The sequence below is a fragment of the Neovison vison genome, chromosome 3, assembly GCF_020171115.1.
Source record: "Neovison vison isolate M4711 chromosome 3, ASM_NN_V1, whole genome shotgun sequence".
Lineage (NCBI taxonomy): Eukaryota > Metazoa > Chordata > Mammalia > Carnivora > Mustelidae > Neogale > Neogale vison.
Genome location: NC_058093.1, coordinates 43,426,659 through 43,447,818, shown reverse-complemented (window position 1 = coordinate 43,447,818; position 21,160 = coordinate 43,426,659). Strand labels below are relative to the sequence as shown.

Genomic DNA, 21,160 nt, shown 5'->3' with positions numbered 1-21,160 from the left:
CACCCCCCACCACGAGCAGCCCCCTTCTCTTCTCCTCCTCCTGGGAGCAGAGCCCTCCTCTCCACTGGGTGCAGCTCACACTGCCAGGCAGTTGTTTGTGGACGAGGGGAAGGCAGTAAGGAATGAGACCAGACAGGCTGCAGCTGCATTTTCCGCACCATTACCCTTCGTCCCCTATCTAGCAGGAGTCTTCCTGACATCACGGTAGGCCTCCACGAGGGAAGCTCGTGCTTTGTTGGAGCCGGCTACAGTGGGGTTTTGGGGAGCTGACTACAGAACGGCAAATGGAAATTGCCATGTGGATGCTAAGCAATAATTTGAAACTGCCCATGGGAATGTGGCCATGCGGGGGCTGGCAGGACCGGACATAGAGGCTGTGGCCGTGGATGTTGCCAGGTGACTGTGGGGACGTTGGCTGGTGTGATGGATAGGCGCCAGGGTCTCGTGCATAATGGACAGGCCTCTGAACTGGAACAGGGGTGGCCCGGGTGCAGGGGAGTGCTGATTGAATGGACTCGCCTTTCATTTTCACCCCCTCCGAATGGGACTACACGGCACTGTCAGCAAGGGTGTCACTCTCGCTGCAGCCCAGGATCAACATTTGTTATCGGAAACAGGCTAATGAAGTTCAGGGGTCCCTGCCATTTCCGGATGTGCATGTAGCAAGATCATCTGCCTCGGAACAGGCAGCCGGCCCCACCATCACCATGGCAACCAGGCTGCTGGGGATGGGCTCAGACCACACAAGCAAGTTTCTCACCACACGAAGTGCGGTCTCCAGCTTCATTGGGGCCCTGAGGTCTGTCCTCCTTCCACCAGCCTTTGGGCAGCTGCCATGTGCACCTGGCACATCCCAGTCACCCCTGCCACCTGCTTTATTCTCCATCAAGCTTCTTAAAAGACCAGTCTGTTCTCACATCCCCACTCACCCCTCAACCCACCACTATCTGTTTTTTGCTTTCCAACTCCATAGAAACTGCTCTCTGGAAGTTTTTCTTTGACATCCATTTTGCCAACAAACACTTCGGTTCCATTGCTCTTTTTGCCATGTTTGAGGTGGTTGAATTTCACCATTTTGTAAAACTCTGTCTTCCCTTAACTTCCACAACCCTGGCTTCCTAATACCCCACCAACACTTTTTTCTGTGTCTCCTCCTCCTGTGTCTTCTGTCTCCTCAAGTTTCCATCCCAGGCCCCCAGCCTATTTCTCTCACCTTGTCTTTCTTGGGCACCATCTCATGGCTTGAAAAATCACCCCCAAACCAATGACAGCCCCACCCCAGCCCCAGCCCAGTGCTCTCCCCTGAGGCTCAGGTCCAAGCATCCATGGGAAACCTCCCATGGAGTCTGCAAAGCCTGCCCAAACCCTCCTCCCTCATGACTGCTGCTGCTTCTGCATTTTCCAAAGGTTGGTTTTATTTAAAACAACCATGCTTCAGGGGTGCCTGGGTTGCTCAGGGAATTTAAATAACCATGCTTCATAAGAGGGCTTTGGATTCGCTCTGGTAAAATGAACCCTGAATATCAACAAACTCGCCAAGCCTCATAGAAGTGCAGTGGATTATTTCCTGGCACAGGTATAGATATTCTTATGAGGTCTCTTCTTCCAGAATCTCAGAAGAGGGCTTTCTTCAACAATATGGGGCCCAAAAGCAGTTTCTCAGAACTAGGAAAATGAAAAATTATCATTTAATATAACGGAAACTGATGGGAACTTTTTACACATTGTGCGCTCTGTTGGCAAATTGCTAGTTTCCTCCAAATTGCAAAGCCTCCAGTTTTTCTGTCTCTGTCCTTTAAACACCTTGCTCTTCAGTAGAGAAGACTTGGCATTGGTTCCATCCACACGTGTATTTCAGAATAAGACACAATTATCCCTTAATAAGCACTTCATCAGACAGACACATTAGGCCATGCAATCCTCACAACATCCCTATAAGCTGGGCTCTGTGACTACCCCATTTCTCAGATTTAGGGACTAAGGCTCAGAGAAGTTGAGTCATCTGCTCGAGGTCACACAGCTGTTAAGAGCAGAGCCAAGACTGTGATCAAATATGTCTGAATCAAAAGCTGTGCATTTAACTATTTGCCATATCATCTGCCTATTATTATGGAGTTTCTTCCTTGGGTGTTTGTTTGTTTGTTTGCATTTGGTGGAGAGGGGAGGGAGTTTGCACATAGCCTGGCCCCCAGGTTAAGTTCAGCATCAAAGTTAACCCCAGCAAACACCCCTCCCTGTCTCAGGACAGCCCAGAGGCTGGGTCTGAGTGATAGCAGGTTTCTGCAGAGACCTGGGATGGGGATTAAGGAGCAGCCCCTTCATGAGCAGATCCTGATTCTCATTGTCAGAGCTGTCCACTTCTAGGATTCCAGGAAGTCTCATTCCATTATCCTTCTCCTGTGCTTTCCCCTTTTAAGCTCCTCTCTTCTCCTGGGTAGAATCATGCAGGGCCATTGCTTCCTCCTGGTGGGGCTGGAGCAGGCTCTGGATTCCTGTGGGTGCAGGCAGAGATGATAGGAAGATGCCTGGTGGTCTGGCCTCAGGCCCAGCCTCCAGGATTTATTTTGCTGTAAAAATTCCATCTCTTTCTCTGCTATGTTTTACATTATAAAAAGTCTCCTCTAAACTGAATCCAACAACATAAAAAAAGGATTATACACCATGACCAAGTGGGATTTACCCTCGATTTAACATCCAAAAATCAATTAATGTAATATACTATTATATCATTGGAAGAAAAGACAAAAACCATATCATCTCAATACGTGCAGAAAAAGCACTTGACAAAATCCAGCAACCCTTCATAATAGAAAATCAATGACATAGGGGAAAAAAAGAACTTCCTCCACCCGATAAAGGGCAACTATAAAAAATTCACAGCTAACATCATATTTAATGGCAAAAGACTGTATGCTTTTCCCTTAACATCACCTTTTCTCCCCAGTATTATATTGGAGGGTCTCACCTGGGCAATTAGGGGGAAAAATGAAATAAAAGGTATCCACATTAGAAAAGAAGAGGTAAAACTATCTCTATTTGTAGATGGCATGATCTTATATATAGAAAATCCTAAGGAATCCACTAAAAACCATTAGGACTAATAAACAAGTTCAGCAAGTTTGCAAGACACAAGATCCATACACAAAAAGCAACTTATTTCTATACACGTGCAATGAAAAATCAAAAATTAAAATTAAGAAATCATTTATAATAACATCAAAAAATAAAATATTAGGAATAAATTTAACAAAGGAAGTACAAGATTTCAACCCTGAAAACTACAAAAACGTTGAAAAAGTTAAAAGCTAGATAAATGGAAAGATATATCAAGTTCATGGACTGAAAACCTTAATATTGTTAAACAGCAAGAATTCCCAAACTGACCTGCACATTCAATGCAATTCCCATCACAGTGCCATCTGACTTACTGGAAGAAATTGACAAGCTGATCCTAAAATCCATATTGAAATTCAAGGGACCTTCAAAAGCCAAAACAATCTTGAAGAACAGAGAGTGCTGACACTTCCCAGTGTCAAAACTTACCACAAAGCTGTACCAAGCAGGACAGTGTGGTGCTGGCATTAGAAGAGACATATAGATCAGCAGGATAGAATTCAGAGTCCAAAAAAAAACCCTTACATTTACAATCAATTGACTTTTTGAACAAGGTGCCAAGACAATTCAATGGAGGGAGTATAGTTTTTCAAGAAATGGTGCTGGGACAATTCCATAGCCATGTGCAAAAGAATAAAGTTGGATCCCTACCTCACACAGTATTCAAAAATCAAACCCTAATGCATCGAAGACCTACAAGGAAGAGATAAAACTCTAAAACCTATAGAAGAATATAGAAGCATAAATCTCTGTGACCTTAAAGCAATGATACCTTAGATATGACACTGAAAATATGAACAACAAAAGAAAAAAAAGTTACATCTCATCAAAGCTAAAAACTTTTTTTGCTGTAAAGGACATCATCAAGAAAGTGGAAAGGCGACCCACAGCATGGAAGAAAGTACTTGAAAATCATTGATCTGACAAGGGACTTGTGTCTAGAACATATAAAGAACTCTTACAACTCAATAATAAAAAGACAAATGACCCGATTTTTTAAAAAGTAGACAAAAGAGTTGAAGAAGTCAAGAAATGGCTGATAAACGCATGAAAAGATGCTCAACATCATCAGCCATCAGAAAGACACAAATTGAAATCCCAATGAGATACCCCCTTACATCCGTAAGGGTAGTTAAATTTTTTTAAAAAGGGAAAAGAAAGAGAACAGAAGAACACATAATAACAAGTGTTCATAGGATGTAGGGAGATGTAAACCTCAGCCACTTAGGAAAGAAGTCTGACCTTTCCTCAAAAGGTTAAACATAAAATAACTATATGATCTAGCAACTCAATTCCTGTGTGTCTGAGCCCAAGTAAAATGTTCATAGCAGCATGATTCACAAGAGCCCAAAGGTAGAAACAACCCAGACACCCATCAACTCATGGTGGATGCATAAAATATGGCCTATCTGGACAATGGCTGTCACGCGGCAAGTAATGAATGCTGCCACAATATGGGTGAATCCCGAAGATACTACACGAAGTGAAGGAAGCCACAGACACGCACGCACACCATATACCAGGTGATCTCATTTCTCTGAAATATCCAGAATATACAAATCTGTAGAGACACAGAGTGAATAACTGGCTGCCTCAGTCTGGAGGAAGGGGTTAGGGTGGGAGCATTCAGTGACTGCTACAGGGCAGTCTTTTGGGAATGATGAAAATATTCTAAAATGGACTGTGGCAACGTTTGCACAACTCTGTGAATATACTAAAAAAACACTCAAATTATACAGTTTAAATAGATGAATCATATAGTATGTGAATTCTACCTCAATAAAGCTGATATGGATACATGATAATAATATATATCTAATAAGAAAATATGACATAACACACTACAATAATAATAAACACATACTTTAGTTCTCCTTGGTAACCCTCCACTGAGATAGGCCCTGACGCAGGAAGAGGAATGGGGGTAGGGAGGGGGGGACACGCAAGCCCCTGGCAATCCCCTCTGAGAGGGAGGGGACCCCAGCAGAGCAGAGGGAGGAGCGTGAGTCTGAGAGTCATCTTGCTCATCTACTCTGGGTCTGAAGACATCACTCAGCCTCTCTGGGTCCAGGGTTTTCACGTCTGAGTGAGGGGAGGACTGTTCCCTCCAGGGGAGATCCTGAGGATTCAGTGGGAAGTCCATGTTGTGGAGAGAGAAGTACCTGCAACCCAGTAGGCCCTCGCCAGCTCCTACTTACTAGGATTATTCAGCTGGAAGACGCATAAACAGCCTGGACATAAGAAGTGGCAAGTGCGTGGTCGACATCGGAGAGGTCCAGCTTCCTGCCTGGTCCTTGGACACCAATAGAAGTCCCCAGCCTTGTGCCTTGCTGGGGCTAGACCTCCCCATGTTTCTGCAGCTTCCCATCAGGCTGTCCTCCTAATATCCCTGCGGCCTCCAGGCGCCTGTTCTTTCCCACCTGGCCTCCCTCCTGCACCTTGTCAATCCAGATGTGGAATGGGGCCTTCTTACTGGTCAAAAGGAAGGAAAAAGAAGAATGCCAGCCACCACTGCGAGCAGGCACAGCCAACAGTCTAATGATGAGGACAGTCACCCCAGGGCTGTGCAGCTCCCCTGGGGTGCCCTGACCTCCTGAGTGCTCAGTCACACCTGACTCCCCCCTCCACTGTGCAGGACAGTTGGTGGGCCCAGCTGTGACTCCCAGCTCTGCTCAGGGCCTCCCACGGAACAGGGTATCACAGCGAGTGAGCATCCCTGTCTCAGGGACCCTGCAAACTGTCCCCAGCACTGTCACTGCACTCACCAACTATGGCCCCAATACACTACCATTCACTGTTATTCCTGAGCACAGGTCTCATCAAACACCCGCTCTCCCCCAGGGTCACAGACCCTTCCTGCCTGCAGGGCTGTCCCTGGGCTGGGCTGTGCAGGGACACACAGGGACACCCGGACTGGGCAACAGGGGCCAGTCCCTGCAGGGTGGTCACAGCAAGATCAGGCCTGCTCTGCTCTGGGAAAGCCATGCGCTGGCTTCTGTCACTCCAGCTCAATACTCAGATTCTAATTGGCTCAATCACCCCCGAGCCAAGTGGGACCAAAAACAGCCGAGCCCGCTCGGGGCTCCTCTGCAGAGGCTCTCTCCATCACGCCAACCGTCCTCCTCCTCCCCACACTTCCTCCTCATGCGGCTGTGCCCCTGGAGGCTAATTGAAAGCTGGTGCGTCGCCATGGTAACGTGGCCAAATCTGAACCCCATGGGCTGGAAGTCATCCTCCCTGGGGTCCCTCGCATCTTGCTCCTCTCCCTCGTTAGTGTTGAGACTTTACTAAAATAATACAGGTTCAAACTCTTTCCAAACTGCTTCAGAGACAGAAGCATCACACTCTTTTGTAAGCAGGTGCTTTCCAGACAGGAGATCCAGACCTTCGGAGGCTCGCAGTCAGGGCTGGCAGCAAAGGCAGCTTTGGGGTCACCCTCAGAACGGTTCAGAGGAATGCGGATTGCCACAGCCGAGCTACTCACTCTAGCCAGCTTCCTTCCACTGGGAAACCTGCCCTGCTTCCCATTCCGAGGGCGAAGGTGCTAGAAAGATCAGTCAGGTGCTTCCTCCTTCCTTCCCTTTTTCCAAATCCGAATGCTGGAGGTGGAGGAAAGGAAGGGACTGCAATTCGAACCACTCAGACCAGGATGAACTCTGAGAATCATGCCTGTCCGGGCTTTGAGGTTCACTCGGACAAATGCATGCCCCGGGGCATTCCGAGAGTAAGTGTTCTTCTGTCCTGAATTCTTTTTTCTGCATGTGAGCTCATGTTCCTCTTCCCCTTCTTTCTCCCAGATGGAACCTAAACGCCTCAAAAAACAGCTTCCAAAAATCCTGAGGCTCCTGAAACCGGACGACAGGATTCTGATTGTGGGGACAACACAGCGCCCTTTCGATGCTGAACTTCAATCTTTTTGCAAAGTTTACCAAAAAATTATTTTGGTTCCCAGACCAGACTATGCTTCAAGATTCGGCAAGTACCCCAGCCCCTTCCCGTGTGGGGTGGCGGAGGGTGGGCCGGGCGGTGTCAGGCATGTGGCGCCAGCGCGAGAACCCCAGGAACACAGCCCTGACTGGACAGGGGTGGAGGAAGAGCCCGTGTGCTGGAGGGGGCTCCCGGACTGGGGCAGAACCTGGGCCGTAAATACTAACGACCAGGTCGTGAGAGCAGAGTGTCTGTCTGTCCTGTTGTCACATTGTTCCTGTTACCCAGGACAGAAGGAAACTGGACAGGGATTATTATTTGGGGCCCTGAAGGTGACGAGAGTTGCTGCGGGTGCTGATTTTTCTTGTGACAGGTGGATTAGGGTGAGTTGCCTTGGACCCACAGTGATGGTGTCTCCCTCAGAGAGCACCCCTCTTTCCACAGGATGATTTGTTTTAGTTTCCCAGTCTCAAAGTATTTGTCCAGGAGCGCGTTGACTTACTTAAAATAACCATGAACAGTAACAGGGCGCCTCTGGAGTTTTTGCCCCTTGAACAGACAAATTCAAAATCTCCTTCTTTTGAAATGTATTTTTAAGTGGAACGGACACGAAAAAAGTGATTTTGGAGGTGGTGCAATGAAACCGTAGAGAGCCACAAGGTATGAACCCTAAGGAGACATAATTCTGAATCCAGGCTCTGCCTGGGATAGCGGGACGACCTGGACAGCTCAGTGGACCTTCTGAGCCTCCTCTGTTTGCTCCATACAGAGGACTCCTTAGTCTCCAGGGCTGTCATGACCCTTATGTGAGGTTGGTAGCAGAACACTCAGCGCTGTACCAGCCTCCTGGAGAGCCCAGGAGTGCTGCGCAGGGAAGAAGCCAAGATGGCAGCCATGATTATGGAGAAGGAGAGTGTGACCAGGCCATGAGTGGCCACGGTGTTGCAGGAGTGGTTTCTATTACCTATGTCTGTCAAGCAAACCACCTCAGTGGCTTCAAACAACTGATTATTCCACCCCATGGTTCAGAGGGTTCACAGGCTCAACTGGCAAGTTCTCCTTCAAGTTCCTCAGCATGTTGCTGTCGGGGGTCTGTTTAGGCTTCATCTGAAGGCTCGACAGGGCCGGACATACGTGGTTATTCATGCCCAAGACTGGAGTTGATGCTAGATGCTCAGCTGGGACTCCCAGCCAAAGAGCCTACACCTGGTCTCTCCACGTGGCTTTGCCCTGCACAGCGGTTGGGTCTCACAAGAGAGCATCCTGAGAGCAAACGTTTCAAAAGGTTCAGGCAGAAGCTAGAGAGATTCCTGTGACCCAGCCTCAGACATCACACAAAGTCCCTTTCACCAAACCCCACGGGTCAAGAGCAAGTCTCAGGCCAGCCCAGATTCAAGGGCAGTGGACCAAACGAGGGTCTGAATACTACAGCACAGCTCAGGGAGGGGTCATCTTTACCTCTTGTGGTGGTGATGGCAGATTTGGTATAGAGACGGTGATGGTGGATTCAGTGTGGCAAAGGTCAGTGATGGTGGTTGCAGCCTGGAGCCAGGGAACAGGAACGTGGTTGCATGGGCAGTGGTGGGGGCAGCAGTGTGGTATGGACAGGAAGGTGCCCCCGGTGGAGTAGGGGTGGAGGTGAGACAGCCTATGGTAGCAGTTAACATGAATAAGATAATGAAAATGACCAGGTCAGACTCGGTTTCTAGGCAGCCTTCTCCAGTCACAACAGCACCCCCAAAACCCTTTCTGCTTCATCTTAAGCTCCTAGCCCACGTTATCTGCTAGAGATACCAGCCACCCCATGTGTTGTACAAGCTCCTTTCTCTCTTGATAAGCTGTGATCCTGGCCTCACAAATCCATGTCATACACACATTACAGGAGGACGTCATTCTCAATTATTCCTCCTTCATTCTAGTGGCTTCTTCTTCCCCTGGAGCCTCTGGGACATCCACTAGGTCCTTTGTAATCAGCCAGCATCAAAGGAAAAGAGAGAAGACAGGAGAGAGTGTCTGCCTCACAGGAGGTTTCAGGGGCAAGACCCAGAAGGGCCAATTCTTGTTTCACTCCTGTTGCCTTGGCCAGAATGACTGCCATGGCCTCACTGGAGTTCAAGGCAGCAGGGCTGTGCAGTCCTACCAAGGAAAGGCTTGGCATGGAGCTCAGTGGATGCCAGCCATCTCCCCCTCCTCCTGGAGTCCACACAGAGCATCCCCTCTCCCGGCTTTCTCTCTCTCATTTCTTTTGGTAGATTTCCTCTCATGATTCCAGGGTTTGATTTTGTTTGGGGTTTTTTGTGGTAGATATGTATTTTGAGCTCTTTTAATGGAATAAGTTATGATGTTATTAATTTGGGGGGAACAGAACATTATTCTTGACTTTGGATTGAATAGTTTCTATTATTTGACAAAACCACAGGCCCTTTAAAAATGAAGCTGTTGATGTATAACAAGGACAGTTGTGTTGTTTTGCTAAAATGACAGGCATCTGTAAGGACACAGATCATATACAGATTCCAACCTGAATCTCCCTGAGGCGGCATCACAGGGGAGGAAGGAGAAAGCATCCCCTCACCCGTGGGCAGAGGATAAACCAGCAGGCAGGGGTTTGCTTGGGCCCAAGGCTCTGTCCACTACACCACAGGCTTCTCACATATGTCTTCCATGGTGGCTGATTTGTTCAGGTCGCCATTCTTGCTGACGTCACAATGCCGTCCGGCATTTCCTCCAGTGACCTTGAAGTTTTCATAGCCACGGTGGCTGGGACATCCATCTTAAAGAAAGACTGTTCCTGTCTTTGCCGTGATCAAAAATGGTCTCTTCCAGCCCATAAAGCATGGGCTGCAAATCCATAACCTGGACCTCTGCCTGGCCATCTATCTACCAGCAGCAGAGTGAGGGACGTGTTGGGGAACGTTCACCTTCCCACGTCTCAAATCCCTCCAGGCAGGGTGGGGGAGTAACAGCTGAGAAGGAAAGGGTGGGTCAGAATGAGGAAGCACAATCCTTAAGGTTTACCAAATAGAATTCAATATCTACCTTCTTTCCCCAAATCAAGCTGTTTCCTTCAAAATGTCTGTAAAGAAAATCCACCCGCAAGGTTGATTAATGCCTCGTCTAGTCCCCAGAAGTCCCTCTGGGCCTCCTCTCCCCACATTCCTAATGCTTCCTGCTCTCGCCTCTCTTCCTGGGGGTCTGTTTCACTAATAACCCAATTTATCATAGACCTCCACCCCAGACCCAGTGTCTGGTCGGATGAGTTCAGTCCATATCTTCTGATTTTTCTAGAATTCTGGTCTTCAGAGGCCAGAAGCTCATCCAAATCCTATTATCACTTCCTGGGCTTTTGTAAAGTCACAAATAACAAATGAATTTTAAGATATTACGTCATCTCAAGAACACAGTTGGGAGCCAGGACAGAATCCATTTGGAACATCAAAAGCAGAAAAGGAGATTCAAAGACCAGGTTCTTTTCAGTCTAAAGAAGGGAAAGAGAATGCAGATTAGTCTGAAGAAGTGAGGAGTCTGTGCACTTGGTCTGGAGCCCCTCAGCTCCCTTTACCACACTCCATTCACTGATCCCATCCCCCCCCAACACACCCACAGCCAGCCCCTATTCTGCTGTGCTCTCGTCCTCTCCACCTGCCCTGCTGGGCAAAGACTGGGCAGCTTGTGCTCCAGAGCTCACTGAGGGCTTCCCACATCCACGGTCCCCATCCCAGGCTTTGACTCACTCTGCTCCTGACCCCCGTCCTAACCCCACCGCAGGTGGATTTGTAGAAGCAGTAGAAGCTGTTCCTGTAAAAGAAGTCTAGTTCATCAAATACGAGAAGTCAAAGTGATTCTCTTCCTCATTCTCTGGATCTTGAGGAGACTGTGGGCAAGTGGCCAAGCCCCGCTGTAGTGGTGGCCACTTCCACGTTTTCCCTTACTGTGCCTCCATTAACAAACGGTGAGCTTTGGGGGGAAATCAATGATGTGTGTATTATGAGGACCCTTGGCCAAAACTCCACTTAAGCATCAAGTACCATACATTTTAAAGAATCAACAGTGTGTTCCCACATACTTGCTAAACCAGAGTAATTACAGTTTTTTGCTCTGTTTTCTAAAGAATCTTTACTTACAGAGAGACCTCTTGTGTTGGGAGGCTGGGTGGCTGTGACTGTTGCAGCTTAGCAGAGATGCAGGGATGGGAGCTGGGCATTGGTTTCTGGGAGCCCTCACTCTTCCTGTTTGCTTACCCCCTGGTTCACGTCCACACCATTGGGAAGAAGTTTGCCTGGATGCCCAGGTCAGAAGCTCTCTGAGTTCCCAGCCTGGGAAAATAATTGGGTCCTCAGCTGGGGGAACTGTGCCCTGTGCTTCAGCATTAAGCAAGCTCTCTTCTCAGCTTCCAGAGTCACCATGCAGACCTGGACATACTGTTTTTCAGGGTGATAAATCTGGGCTGGGGCACATTAGATCCCAAGGGATAATGCTGCCTGGTCATTTTTCTTATTTTTCCCGTGGGTTATATTTTCTAATTTCTGATTCAAACTCAGTTATGTCCAGGCTGTACAGATATATTCTTAGACATGGTCTGTATTTATGCTTTGATGATAATTGGGAAACTTTGATACAAAATGGAATTACTAATGATAATTACAAGAACAACAGTGACACAACTACAAGAAGGTAAACTGCCCGCCGTATGCTAGGTCAGTGCTCTTCTGATCCCTTTCTCTGCATTCTTGTATTTATTTGTCACAGCAGCCTGACGAACAGATCTTTCTACTCACATTTTATAGGTAACCCTAAGATGAATTCAAGCTCAAACACACCCACCAAGAAAGTAACAGAGTAGATGTGGGAGGTTAGATGTTGCTTTAGGTCCGTTTGGTGGCCCACGTGGCCCTTGATACATAACCTTACACATAGACACAGTATGGCCCAGGGTAATATGCCTGCCAGCAACTCGGCTCACCACAAGGCCAAGGACCACCCCCCCATCCCTCTGGTGGAGGTGGATTGTTAAAATGACTCATGACCCAAAATCTCACTCTGTGATGTGGCTCATAGACACATGGAGGTCATCCTATTCCTTTTCATTTTATCAAGTATTTGTGGATCAATGTATTTGGATGAGCTAGTCATTTAACAAATCCAACAGTGCCAGATTTGGTAATGGTCATTTAAAAAAAAAAAACTGTTTCAAATATCCCTCGAAGAAGGTCAAAATGCTTGAGAAACATTTGACCAGATCCTCCTAGCACTCCAGCACTGAGAACAGCTAGGAGACAGGTGGCCTTGGCAAAGTCTCACCTTTCTTACTGTCTAGATACAATGGAACAAGCCACTGTGACTCTCACATACTTCCCTCTCTGTGGAATGCCTGCAATTCCCTGAGTTTAATATTATTACAAATGCTGTGTGAGAGTCCATTCTCTCTCTTAAGTTCAGTAATTCCATAATTCATTTTCACAACATCCCTGTGTTCTAAGAGAAATCTCTCTGTCATTCCCAGGTCCCACTAACCTGGAGAACCACTGAGCACCCACCCATGGGATTTCAGTAAACCGCTGCCTATTTACGATTATTGGGGGGCAAGGGGAGAATAAGGGTCAAATTGCATCTGAAGGGAACTGAGCCTACTGATGATGAATGGAAATTAGAATTTGAATTCCAATCCCACATATAAAAATAATGCACAAAATCTTTATAAGTTAAAAAAAGTCAAACTCCTACTCAAAAATACTTTGCAAAATATAATTTTGCAGAGTATTTGAGAACTTTGCAGAGATCCCATATGTACCCTATCTGAATTTCCAATTTTGAAAGATTTTGAACATCTTTGAAGATACCACACTAAAACTATATTGAATGTGGTTTCATTTTTGTTTTGTTTTGTGGGTCTAGGACCTCAGGGCCAACAATATGCAGGTCTTAGGGTTGAAATCATTCAGAGGGAAAAAAGTATTCAGTTCTGTGGCTTTCTGATCATTTGAATTACAATTAAACTGGAGTATTTCCCCTGCACATTGCTTTCTTGATGACCTGCAGCTTTGTACCAAGAACGAGACAATATTGCTTTCCCTGTGGTGACCCCTGTTCTCTGTGTCTTTTCCACCATCTTGGATGCAACAGTTTTGTGGAAACAGATCATTCAACGCAACAGAGGCATCATTACCAATGCCTTGAATATAAGTTGCCTGGCAAAGATCACCGACGGTTTCACCCAGGGACACATAGTCGAGGTGGTTAAAGGCGTGCTCACAGACCGCAGAATCCGGCAGCAAACTTACAAACCACTCACGGCAGCGGAGTTTATCGCAATGCTAACCAGCATGAGTCCCGTGTACCAGGAGGAAGAGGAGAGCTTTAAGGTACACAGAACACCTATGTGGTCAGTTCTTCGCCACAGACACTTGTCACACAACCTCCTCCCTCTGGTTCCTGAATTTCATGAATTTGTCATATACAATGAATTTTGGAAACCTGAAATTTTTAGATCACAAATTCGTGCCAGCCTTGCTGGTAAAACATGTCTTCCAAGATTTAGGAAAAATTGTGGTCTGTGACCACAATTAACAGCCAAACTGCAGAATTAAATAGTAGTTTTGAGGGGTGCCTGAGTGGCTCAGTGGGTTAAACCTCTGCCTTCAACTCAGGTCATGATCCCAGAGTCCTGGGATCAAGCCCCACGTCGGGCTCTCTGCTCAGCAGGAAGCCTGCTTCCTCCCACCCTCTGCCTGACTCTCTGCCTACTTGTGATCTCTGTCTGTCAAATAAATAAATAAAATCTTTAAAATAAATAAATAGTAGTTTTGAAACCACTGGATTCAAACACACATACACATCCACACACACACAAGCACACACATATACATACACACACACACACACACACACACACTATACATACATGTATGCTCACCTTCCCCTTGGGTCACTGGATTTTACTTCATATTTCATATCATGGAACAACTTGTGCAGAAAGAAAACCATTCTCTAAATAGTGCATTTCAAGCCCAGGATGGTTTTGTCCCAGATTTGCTGTGGCATGCTTCATTTTTCAGCGCATTTGCAATAGGGAATCACAAGAGGACTTATCAAAGTTTGATTTTCTAATTTTTTTATTATAATCTGTGATGTTCATAGAATTTTTTAGATCTAGAGGAAACTGAGAGCCAGCTCTTCCAAATCCCTCTTTTACAGTAGGAAAAGAAGTTACAGAAAGCTATGTGCCTTATCCAAGCAAATCACCATGAAAACCCAGATGCCCAGGCCAACAGGCACACCTCACACTCCTTTTAATCAAAATGAATACGACGGTGTTCACTTTCTGGACCTGGAGGCAGTTTCCTTGTCCAACTGAGAAAACAAGAGGAAAATTATATCCATGCAATTATACCCACCACAACATTGGCCATGCAATCATCAGAAAAAGTATCAGAATTCTCATCTAAGCCTTGTGCATCTGGAAGCCTGCTTAAGATTAGGAAAATTTCCCTCTGCAATATATCACTTTCCACCAACTCTAAAAACCATGTTTCCCTCCTGCTTTGCTGCTGATGTTTCAGTACAAGTTGGAAAAGAGTCACAATACTGATCTCCCACAAAAATTAGCATAAGGACTGGCAAACTTTTCTATAAAGGGCCAGAGAGCAAATATTTTCTGCTTTGAGAGCTCTGCAGTCTCTGTTACAACTATTCAATGTTGTATCATAGTAAAAAAGCATTCATACACAGTATGTAAAGGAATGGGCATGGCTGTGTTCTAATAAAACTTTATTTGCCAAAACAGTCAGCAGGCCAGATATGGACCATCAGCTATAGTTTTGCTTAAAAGGGTCTAGCAAAACAGCAAAGAAATATTTCCAACTCCAAGCTGGAGTTTTTGCCAAGGATTTGAATTAATGTTCTTGTTAACTATTTAAGCCTTGTTAGAATTAATTGCAAATATTTACCCTCTTCTTGTGATATAACCTATTCTTTTCCTATTTTTTTTTCTTTTGTAAAATAATCATTTTCCTACTCATTCTGAGGAGCTGGGTTTGGGGTAGTAAAACCTATGCTTTCTCTTGCTGGGTTTTTAACTTTCCTAAGTGATTTGTGTAAGTTTTTCTGTTTTAGGTACTGGAGGTCCAGTAACTAACTGATCACGCTATTCAGGAGAAGGAAGTGCTACCACTGTATAATCTGAGATGAGAACACACACGCTTCTCACTTCCATTCTTGGCTTATTTGATCACTTTATTCTTTTTTTTAATTTATTTTTTATTTTCAGCATAACAGTATTCATTATTTTTGCACCACACCCAGTGCTCCATGCAAGCCATGCCCTCTATAATACCCACCACCTGGTACCCCAACCTCCCACCCCCCGCCCCTTCAGAACCCTCAGATTGTTTTTCAGAGTCCATAGTCTCTCATGGTTCACCTCCCCTTCCAATTTCTCCCAACTCCCTTCTCGTCACTATCTCCCCATGTCCTCCATGCTATTTGTTATGCTCCACAAATAAGTGAAACCATATGATAATTGACTCTCTCTGCTTGACTTATTTCACTCAGCATAATCTCTTCCAGTCCCATCCATGTTGCTACAAAAGTTGGGTATTCGTCCTTTCTGATGGAGGCATAATCATTTTTCCACCATCACTGCCAGCCCCCTCCCCCATCAATTTCTGCTTCTTATTGTAGCTGAAGAGCTTGGTACAGCACTCGGCCCCAAATAGATGTTCAATAAACATTTTTAGTGGCAAATTTATAGAGCAGATGGATAGATGGGCTGACACTTGACACTGGTGAATAATGTGATACTGTGGCTGAAGTTGCTTGTGCTCCTTCCAATCATCTCTGCTCTGAGAAATTGGACCTAACTGTGCTTCTGACAATGTGCAGACTAGGATCTTGCAGATTCTCCAAACACATAGTACCCTGCTTCATAGACATGATGGAGAAAATATTTAAGGATAATAATGGTAATAATCATAATGATGTTAGCTAATACCTATTGACTACTTCTCTGCCAGGTGCTGTTGTAACTCATTTAGACATTATAGTCTCCCTATTTTACAAATGGAAACAGAGTCATAAACAGGTATGGTAGGCAGAATAATGGCCTTCAATGATGTCTACATCCCAGTCCCTAGAATCTATAAATATGTTTGGTCACATGGCAAAAGGAGTTAGGTTTACAGATGGAGTAAATGTGTTAATCCACTGAACCTAAAATAGATTATCCTTATTTATACTGGTGAGTCCAACATAACAATAAAAAGTAGAAGAGGGAATCAGAAGAGAGAACCAGAAAGTTAGCAACATGGGAAGCACTCATTAGTACCCCAAGTAGCCCCATGTTGCTAGCTTGAAGGTGGAGGGGCCACAAGCCAGGAGAGCTGGTGGTCTCAGGGAAGTGTAAAAGATGAGGGAGTGGATTGTCCCCTGGAGTTCCAGAAAGGATGATAGCCTGCAGACACCAAGATTTTAGCCCAGTGAGATCCATTTTGGACTTTCGAACTTCAGGACCAAAGAACAATGAATTTTTTTTTTTTTATGTCACTAAGTTCATGATAATTTGCTATAGCAGGAAAAAAAGGGGGGAGGGCAAAGTGACTTGCTCCTAGTCACACAGCTAAAAGGGAACAGAGCTGAAATTCAAACCATAGTCCTAAGGCAATTTTATTACCCATATTTTATACTGTGTCTCAGTAAATTAGGAGTTCATCACCTTACATTGAAAACAGAGCCAAAGTGAAAAGAAATATGAGAATAATCCCCAAATGCCAGAAACAAAGATAAATCCCAAACACTGGGACAACCATGTGCCTGGCCTGCAGCATAGAGAAAAGTCAAGACTAGGAAACAAGAAAGAGATTAGGGCCATAGAGGATGAAGAGGCAATACCTGCTGCTGCTGTGAATAGTTCTGTGGTATGTCAACATCACCAAGGAGCATTAGCTTCAAAGCATCACTACAAGATTTGCTTCTGCATCTGGTTTTAGAGGACTGTTCAGAAGCAGTACCAAAGGACAGACAAATGATGAGAAAGATAAAGAATAAAACAGAGCCTCCTACCCAAAAGGAACCTGAAAATAAAAATTCCAAAGTATGTTAGGAAATCGAGTGCCTAGTACAACCTGACAAAGATGTTTAAATTAATATAATTCATTCAGATGTTGGAAGAAATAAATGAAGGTGTTCTTTCCAATAGAGATGTACACTAAGTGTTGAAACAAAGACAGCCGGAAATGGAATAAGAAGAAATAATTATGGGAAAAATCACAAAAGAAAGTTTAGAAATTAAAAATACAATAATTTGAAATGGAAAAAATAAAAGCAGTATGAACTCTAGACTAGGCATGTCAAAGAGCAAATTTATGGACTGGAGGATACTCCCTCTGGAGACAGTACAGAAAAACCAAAAAGATGAAATCCATAAACTGCAGTTAAGAACCTTTGAAGACATTGACACCTAACTTAGAGAAGCTCTAGAAGAAAATAATAGAAGAAATATCAAAGGAGCAATTATTTGAAGAAAGATTTGCTGAAAATTTTCTTGAATTAAAGACATGATTTCTTAGATTAAAAATGAACTCCAAGTGACCAGCAGAAAAAATTTTAAAAATCCACACAAACATACATTACTGTGAATCTTGGAATAAGATAACAAGCTAGTCTTCAAACATGCCAGATGGCCTACAAAGAAACAATGGGGAGGTCCTGCAGTTCTTTGACAGAAATCTGTTCCAGAAGACAGCACAATCATTGCTGCAAGGTGCTGAGGAACAGTAACTGTGTGCCTAACATTTATCCCCAGCTAAACTTGCACCCAAGAGACGGGAGACAATAAAGACACTTTAAGACTTAAAAAGACTGAGCTAGCCTTCCACTCAGAGCAATTTAGAAATAATCAGTAAAACTGAAGAAGCTCAGGGCACCTGGGTAGCTCAGTGGGTTAAAGCCTCTGCCTTCCCTCAGATCATGATCCTAGCGTCCTGGGATTGAGCCCCACTTCGGGCTCCCTGCTCAGTTTCTTCCTCTCTCTCTCTGCCTGCCTCTCTGCCTACTTGGGATCTCTGTCTGTCAAATAAATAAATAAAATCTTAAAAAAAAAAATCTGAAGAAGCTCATGTCCTACCCCACCCCCAGGAATTCCATTTCTATGTAAATGTCATAGAGAAGTTTCCTTGTAAGTATACAAGGAGATACATACAAATTCCTAACAAAAAGTTGGAAATGGCCTATATGTCCATTAATAGGAGAATTGATAAACAACTTGTAGTGCAGTCATTCAGTGAAATATTTTACTACTATAAAGTTTATAAACTAAAATGTTTCTCAGCTTTCAAATGAAAAGTGAAGGTTGAGGAAAATACATTCACAGGGCCAGTTGGAACCACGAGGTGCTCTGCTGGTATGTCAGCTCCAGTATTTCTGCCATGTTTTCAACAGTCCCCCTCCCAGTGTTTGTGTGGCCTCCCATGGCTCCCATGTGGCCACCAGTCCAACTTCTGATGACCACGTGTGAACCACAGAGGGTCATTCACGTTACCAAGAAAGCCCACGTCCTCAGGACAGAGTAGGATCCCCAGAAAGACAGGTGATATTGAAAGGAAGACCTGCTCGTTAGATTTGGACTGTGATACTCTGAAACTGTTAACTCCTTGAGGTGGAAATTTCAAGTGTGTCAAAATACGGGTTGGAAAACTCCCTGAAAAAAGAATTTGTATTAAATATACATTAAATGTCCAAAGGTTGATGGCTTCTTGCCCTTTCCTTCTTAGCAAGCTTTTCTTTATTTTTAAGAATATTCCAGTGAATGCATGCCATTTTTTAAATTTTATTTTTTCAGTGTTCCAAGATTCATTGTTTATGCACCACACCCAGTGCTCCATGCAATACATGCCCTCCTTAATACCCACCACCATTCTCACCTAATCTCCCACACCCTCTCCCCTCCAAAACACTCAGTTTGTTTCTCAGTATCCACAGTCTCTCATGGTTTGTCTCCCTTTCCAATTTTCGCCCACTTCGCTTTTCCTTTCCTTCTCCTGAATATGTGCCATTTTGATATTTTCCTAAACATCTGTTCTGTTTCAGGACTGGTATGCCAAAACCCCCATGGGTAAAAAGCGAGCTTTGGCACTAATGGGAGGGAACACTGAAAAAGAAAAGGACAAAGGGAAAAAGAAGGAAAAGAAGGGAAAAAAGGAGAAGAAGAAAAAGTAATGCCCTTCTGAGGAACCATCCTTGAATGTCTCAGGGATGGAGGTGGACCTGACCTGCCGGGGAGAAGGCTCACCATTGCCTGTCTGAAGAAGACCCTGGCCGATGCCCTGAGCTCATCTGTCCCTGCGTTCTCACGTCTGTTTAGGAGGCTGCACACCAAGTTTGATGTCAATCACAATTGTTTCTAGAGCTCTTAATTGTTTCTCAGTTTGTGTGAAGTTTGTGTGTAATCGAAATCCACTCTGCACACAGTCTTTCCACTTCATCAGTACTAGTTGACAAATTTACAATGTGATAGTTAGAAAATACTCTAATTTGACAACTATAAGTAATTTGAGTCTGTCACCAGCACTCCAGCTTTTTATTAATCCATATATACTGTGTATGATCTTACACATATTTTAATACATTAATTCTTTGCTCTATTAATCTACTTTGTATAATGGAATAAAAACTGTTGTCTTTGAACCGACTCAGTAATTTGGTTGCTGAAGCCAAAAAAGATGTTTAAAATTGGTGAGTTTAGGGGCACCTGGGTGGCCTTGTCAGTTGAGCATCCAACACTTGATCTCAGTTCAGGTTCTGACCTCAGGGTTGTGAGTTCAAGCCCCATGTTTGGCTCCACACTGGGTGTAATGAAGGACTGACTTTGAAGATGGAGGAACCTAAGTCCAGGGTCACACAGTGGACATATGGGACAGCGGGACTAAAATCATCCTCCCTCTCAGACTGGTGCTCTTGAGAAGTGCAGGAACATGAGCAGGCCAATGGCTAGAGGAAAAGTACTACATAAACATAGGGTAGATGTGGAAATGAGGAAGCCTGAATGAAGAAGCAAGAAATGTTAAATAAGAACAAGACTAAAGAACAGAAAAATAATGGTCAAAAGATAAATTTAAATTTTATATGAAGATGAAAGTTTGTTTGGTGGAAGATGGTAAGTAACCTGTTTCTAAGTTGCAGTGGGAATGCCAGCAGAAGAAGCAGACTGCATTTATTTGAAACTTAATTTATTTAAAGATGTATTTATTCATTTTAGAGAGAGAGCAAGTTGGCACAAGCAGGAAGAGGGGGAGAGGGAGAATCTCAAGCAGACTCCACACTGAGCTCGGAGACTGACATGGGGCTGATCCCACAACCTTTAGATCATGACCTGAGCTGAAACCAAGAGTCAGAGACTACAGCACCTAGGTGCCCTAGACTTTAACTGAATTTCATCTGGAATTTAGGAATACCCCATCTGACAGTTTTGGTCATAGCATAGAAGCTTGGAAAATCTCCTTCTCTAAAGACCAAGCTATTCTCTAAGTTTTTCCTTTTATGGAAGGAATGTTATTATTAATTATTATTATTAATTATAAATAATAATTAATGGAAGTTTAACCTTCCATTGAAGGTTACCTCTTCAATGCCCTGTATTTCTGGGAGTCTTCTGGTCCCCAGCATGTCCCCCCTGCCACAGCTGGTGTCTGCATGGGAGACAGGCCCAGATTAGGACAGAGACAGCCACAGGTCTGTGTGCTGGGGATTGCTTTGCATACACCATAAGGCAGTCTCCTGAGTCTGCATTCATAAATGACCTCGGCTTTCCAACTGGCCTGCTGCAGACTTGCCTCCTCTTCCAGAAGGAACTGTGGTTTCCACAGATGGCGGGCCTGCCCCATACTACCCGCTTCAGACTGCATCTGGCCAAGGCCCAAAGTGGCTTGACAGATGGGCAGACTTTCCACCCCAACCTCAGAGAGCAGTTCAACTTCCATGTGTCCTAGACGGTGGCACCAAGACCCTTCGTGTCACCTAGCATGGGAACCAGATTGTTGGTTATGAACCAGATTGTTGGTTATGACCCAAGAAGGGACTTGAAGGCTCTAGCATTTGAAGCTCATTACAAGAGTAGGATCTGTCTGCA

General features: G+C 44.7%; 1 protein-coding gene across 2 annotated transcripts in view; it reads left to right on the top strand.

The window, feature by feature from the left end:
* Positions 1-19,698, top strand: part of IQCA1 (IQ motif containing with AAA domain 1) — a 151,252-nt gene extending 131,554 nt beyond the window's left edge. For both annotated transcript variants that reach the window (XM_044241907.1, XM_044241906.1), the window contains 3 exons: positions 6,912-7,089; positions 13,165-13,403; positions 19,123-19,698. In XM_044241907.1, coding sequence (XP_044097842.1) covers positions 6,912-7,089; positions 13,165-13,403; positions 19,123-19,251 — 546 coding nt within the window. In that variant the 3' untranslated portion in view covers positions 19,252-19,698. The remainder of the gene's footprint in view (positions 1-6,911; positions 7,090-13,164; positions 13,404-19,122) is intronic.
* The last annotated feature ends 1,462 nt before the right edge of the window (positions 19,699-21,160 follow it).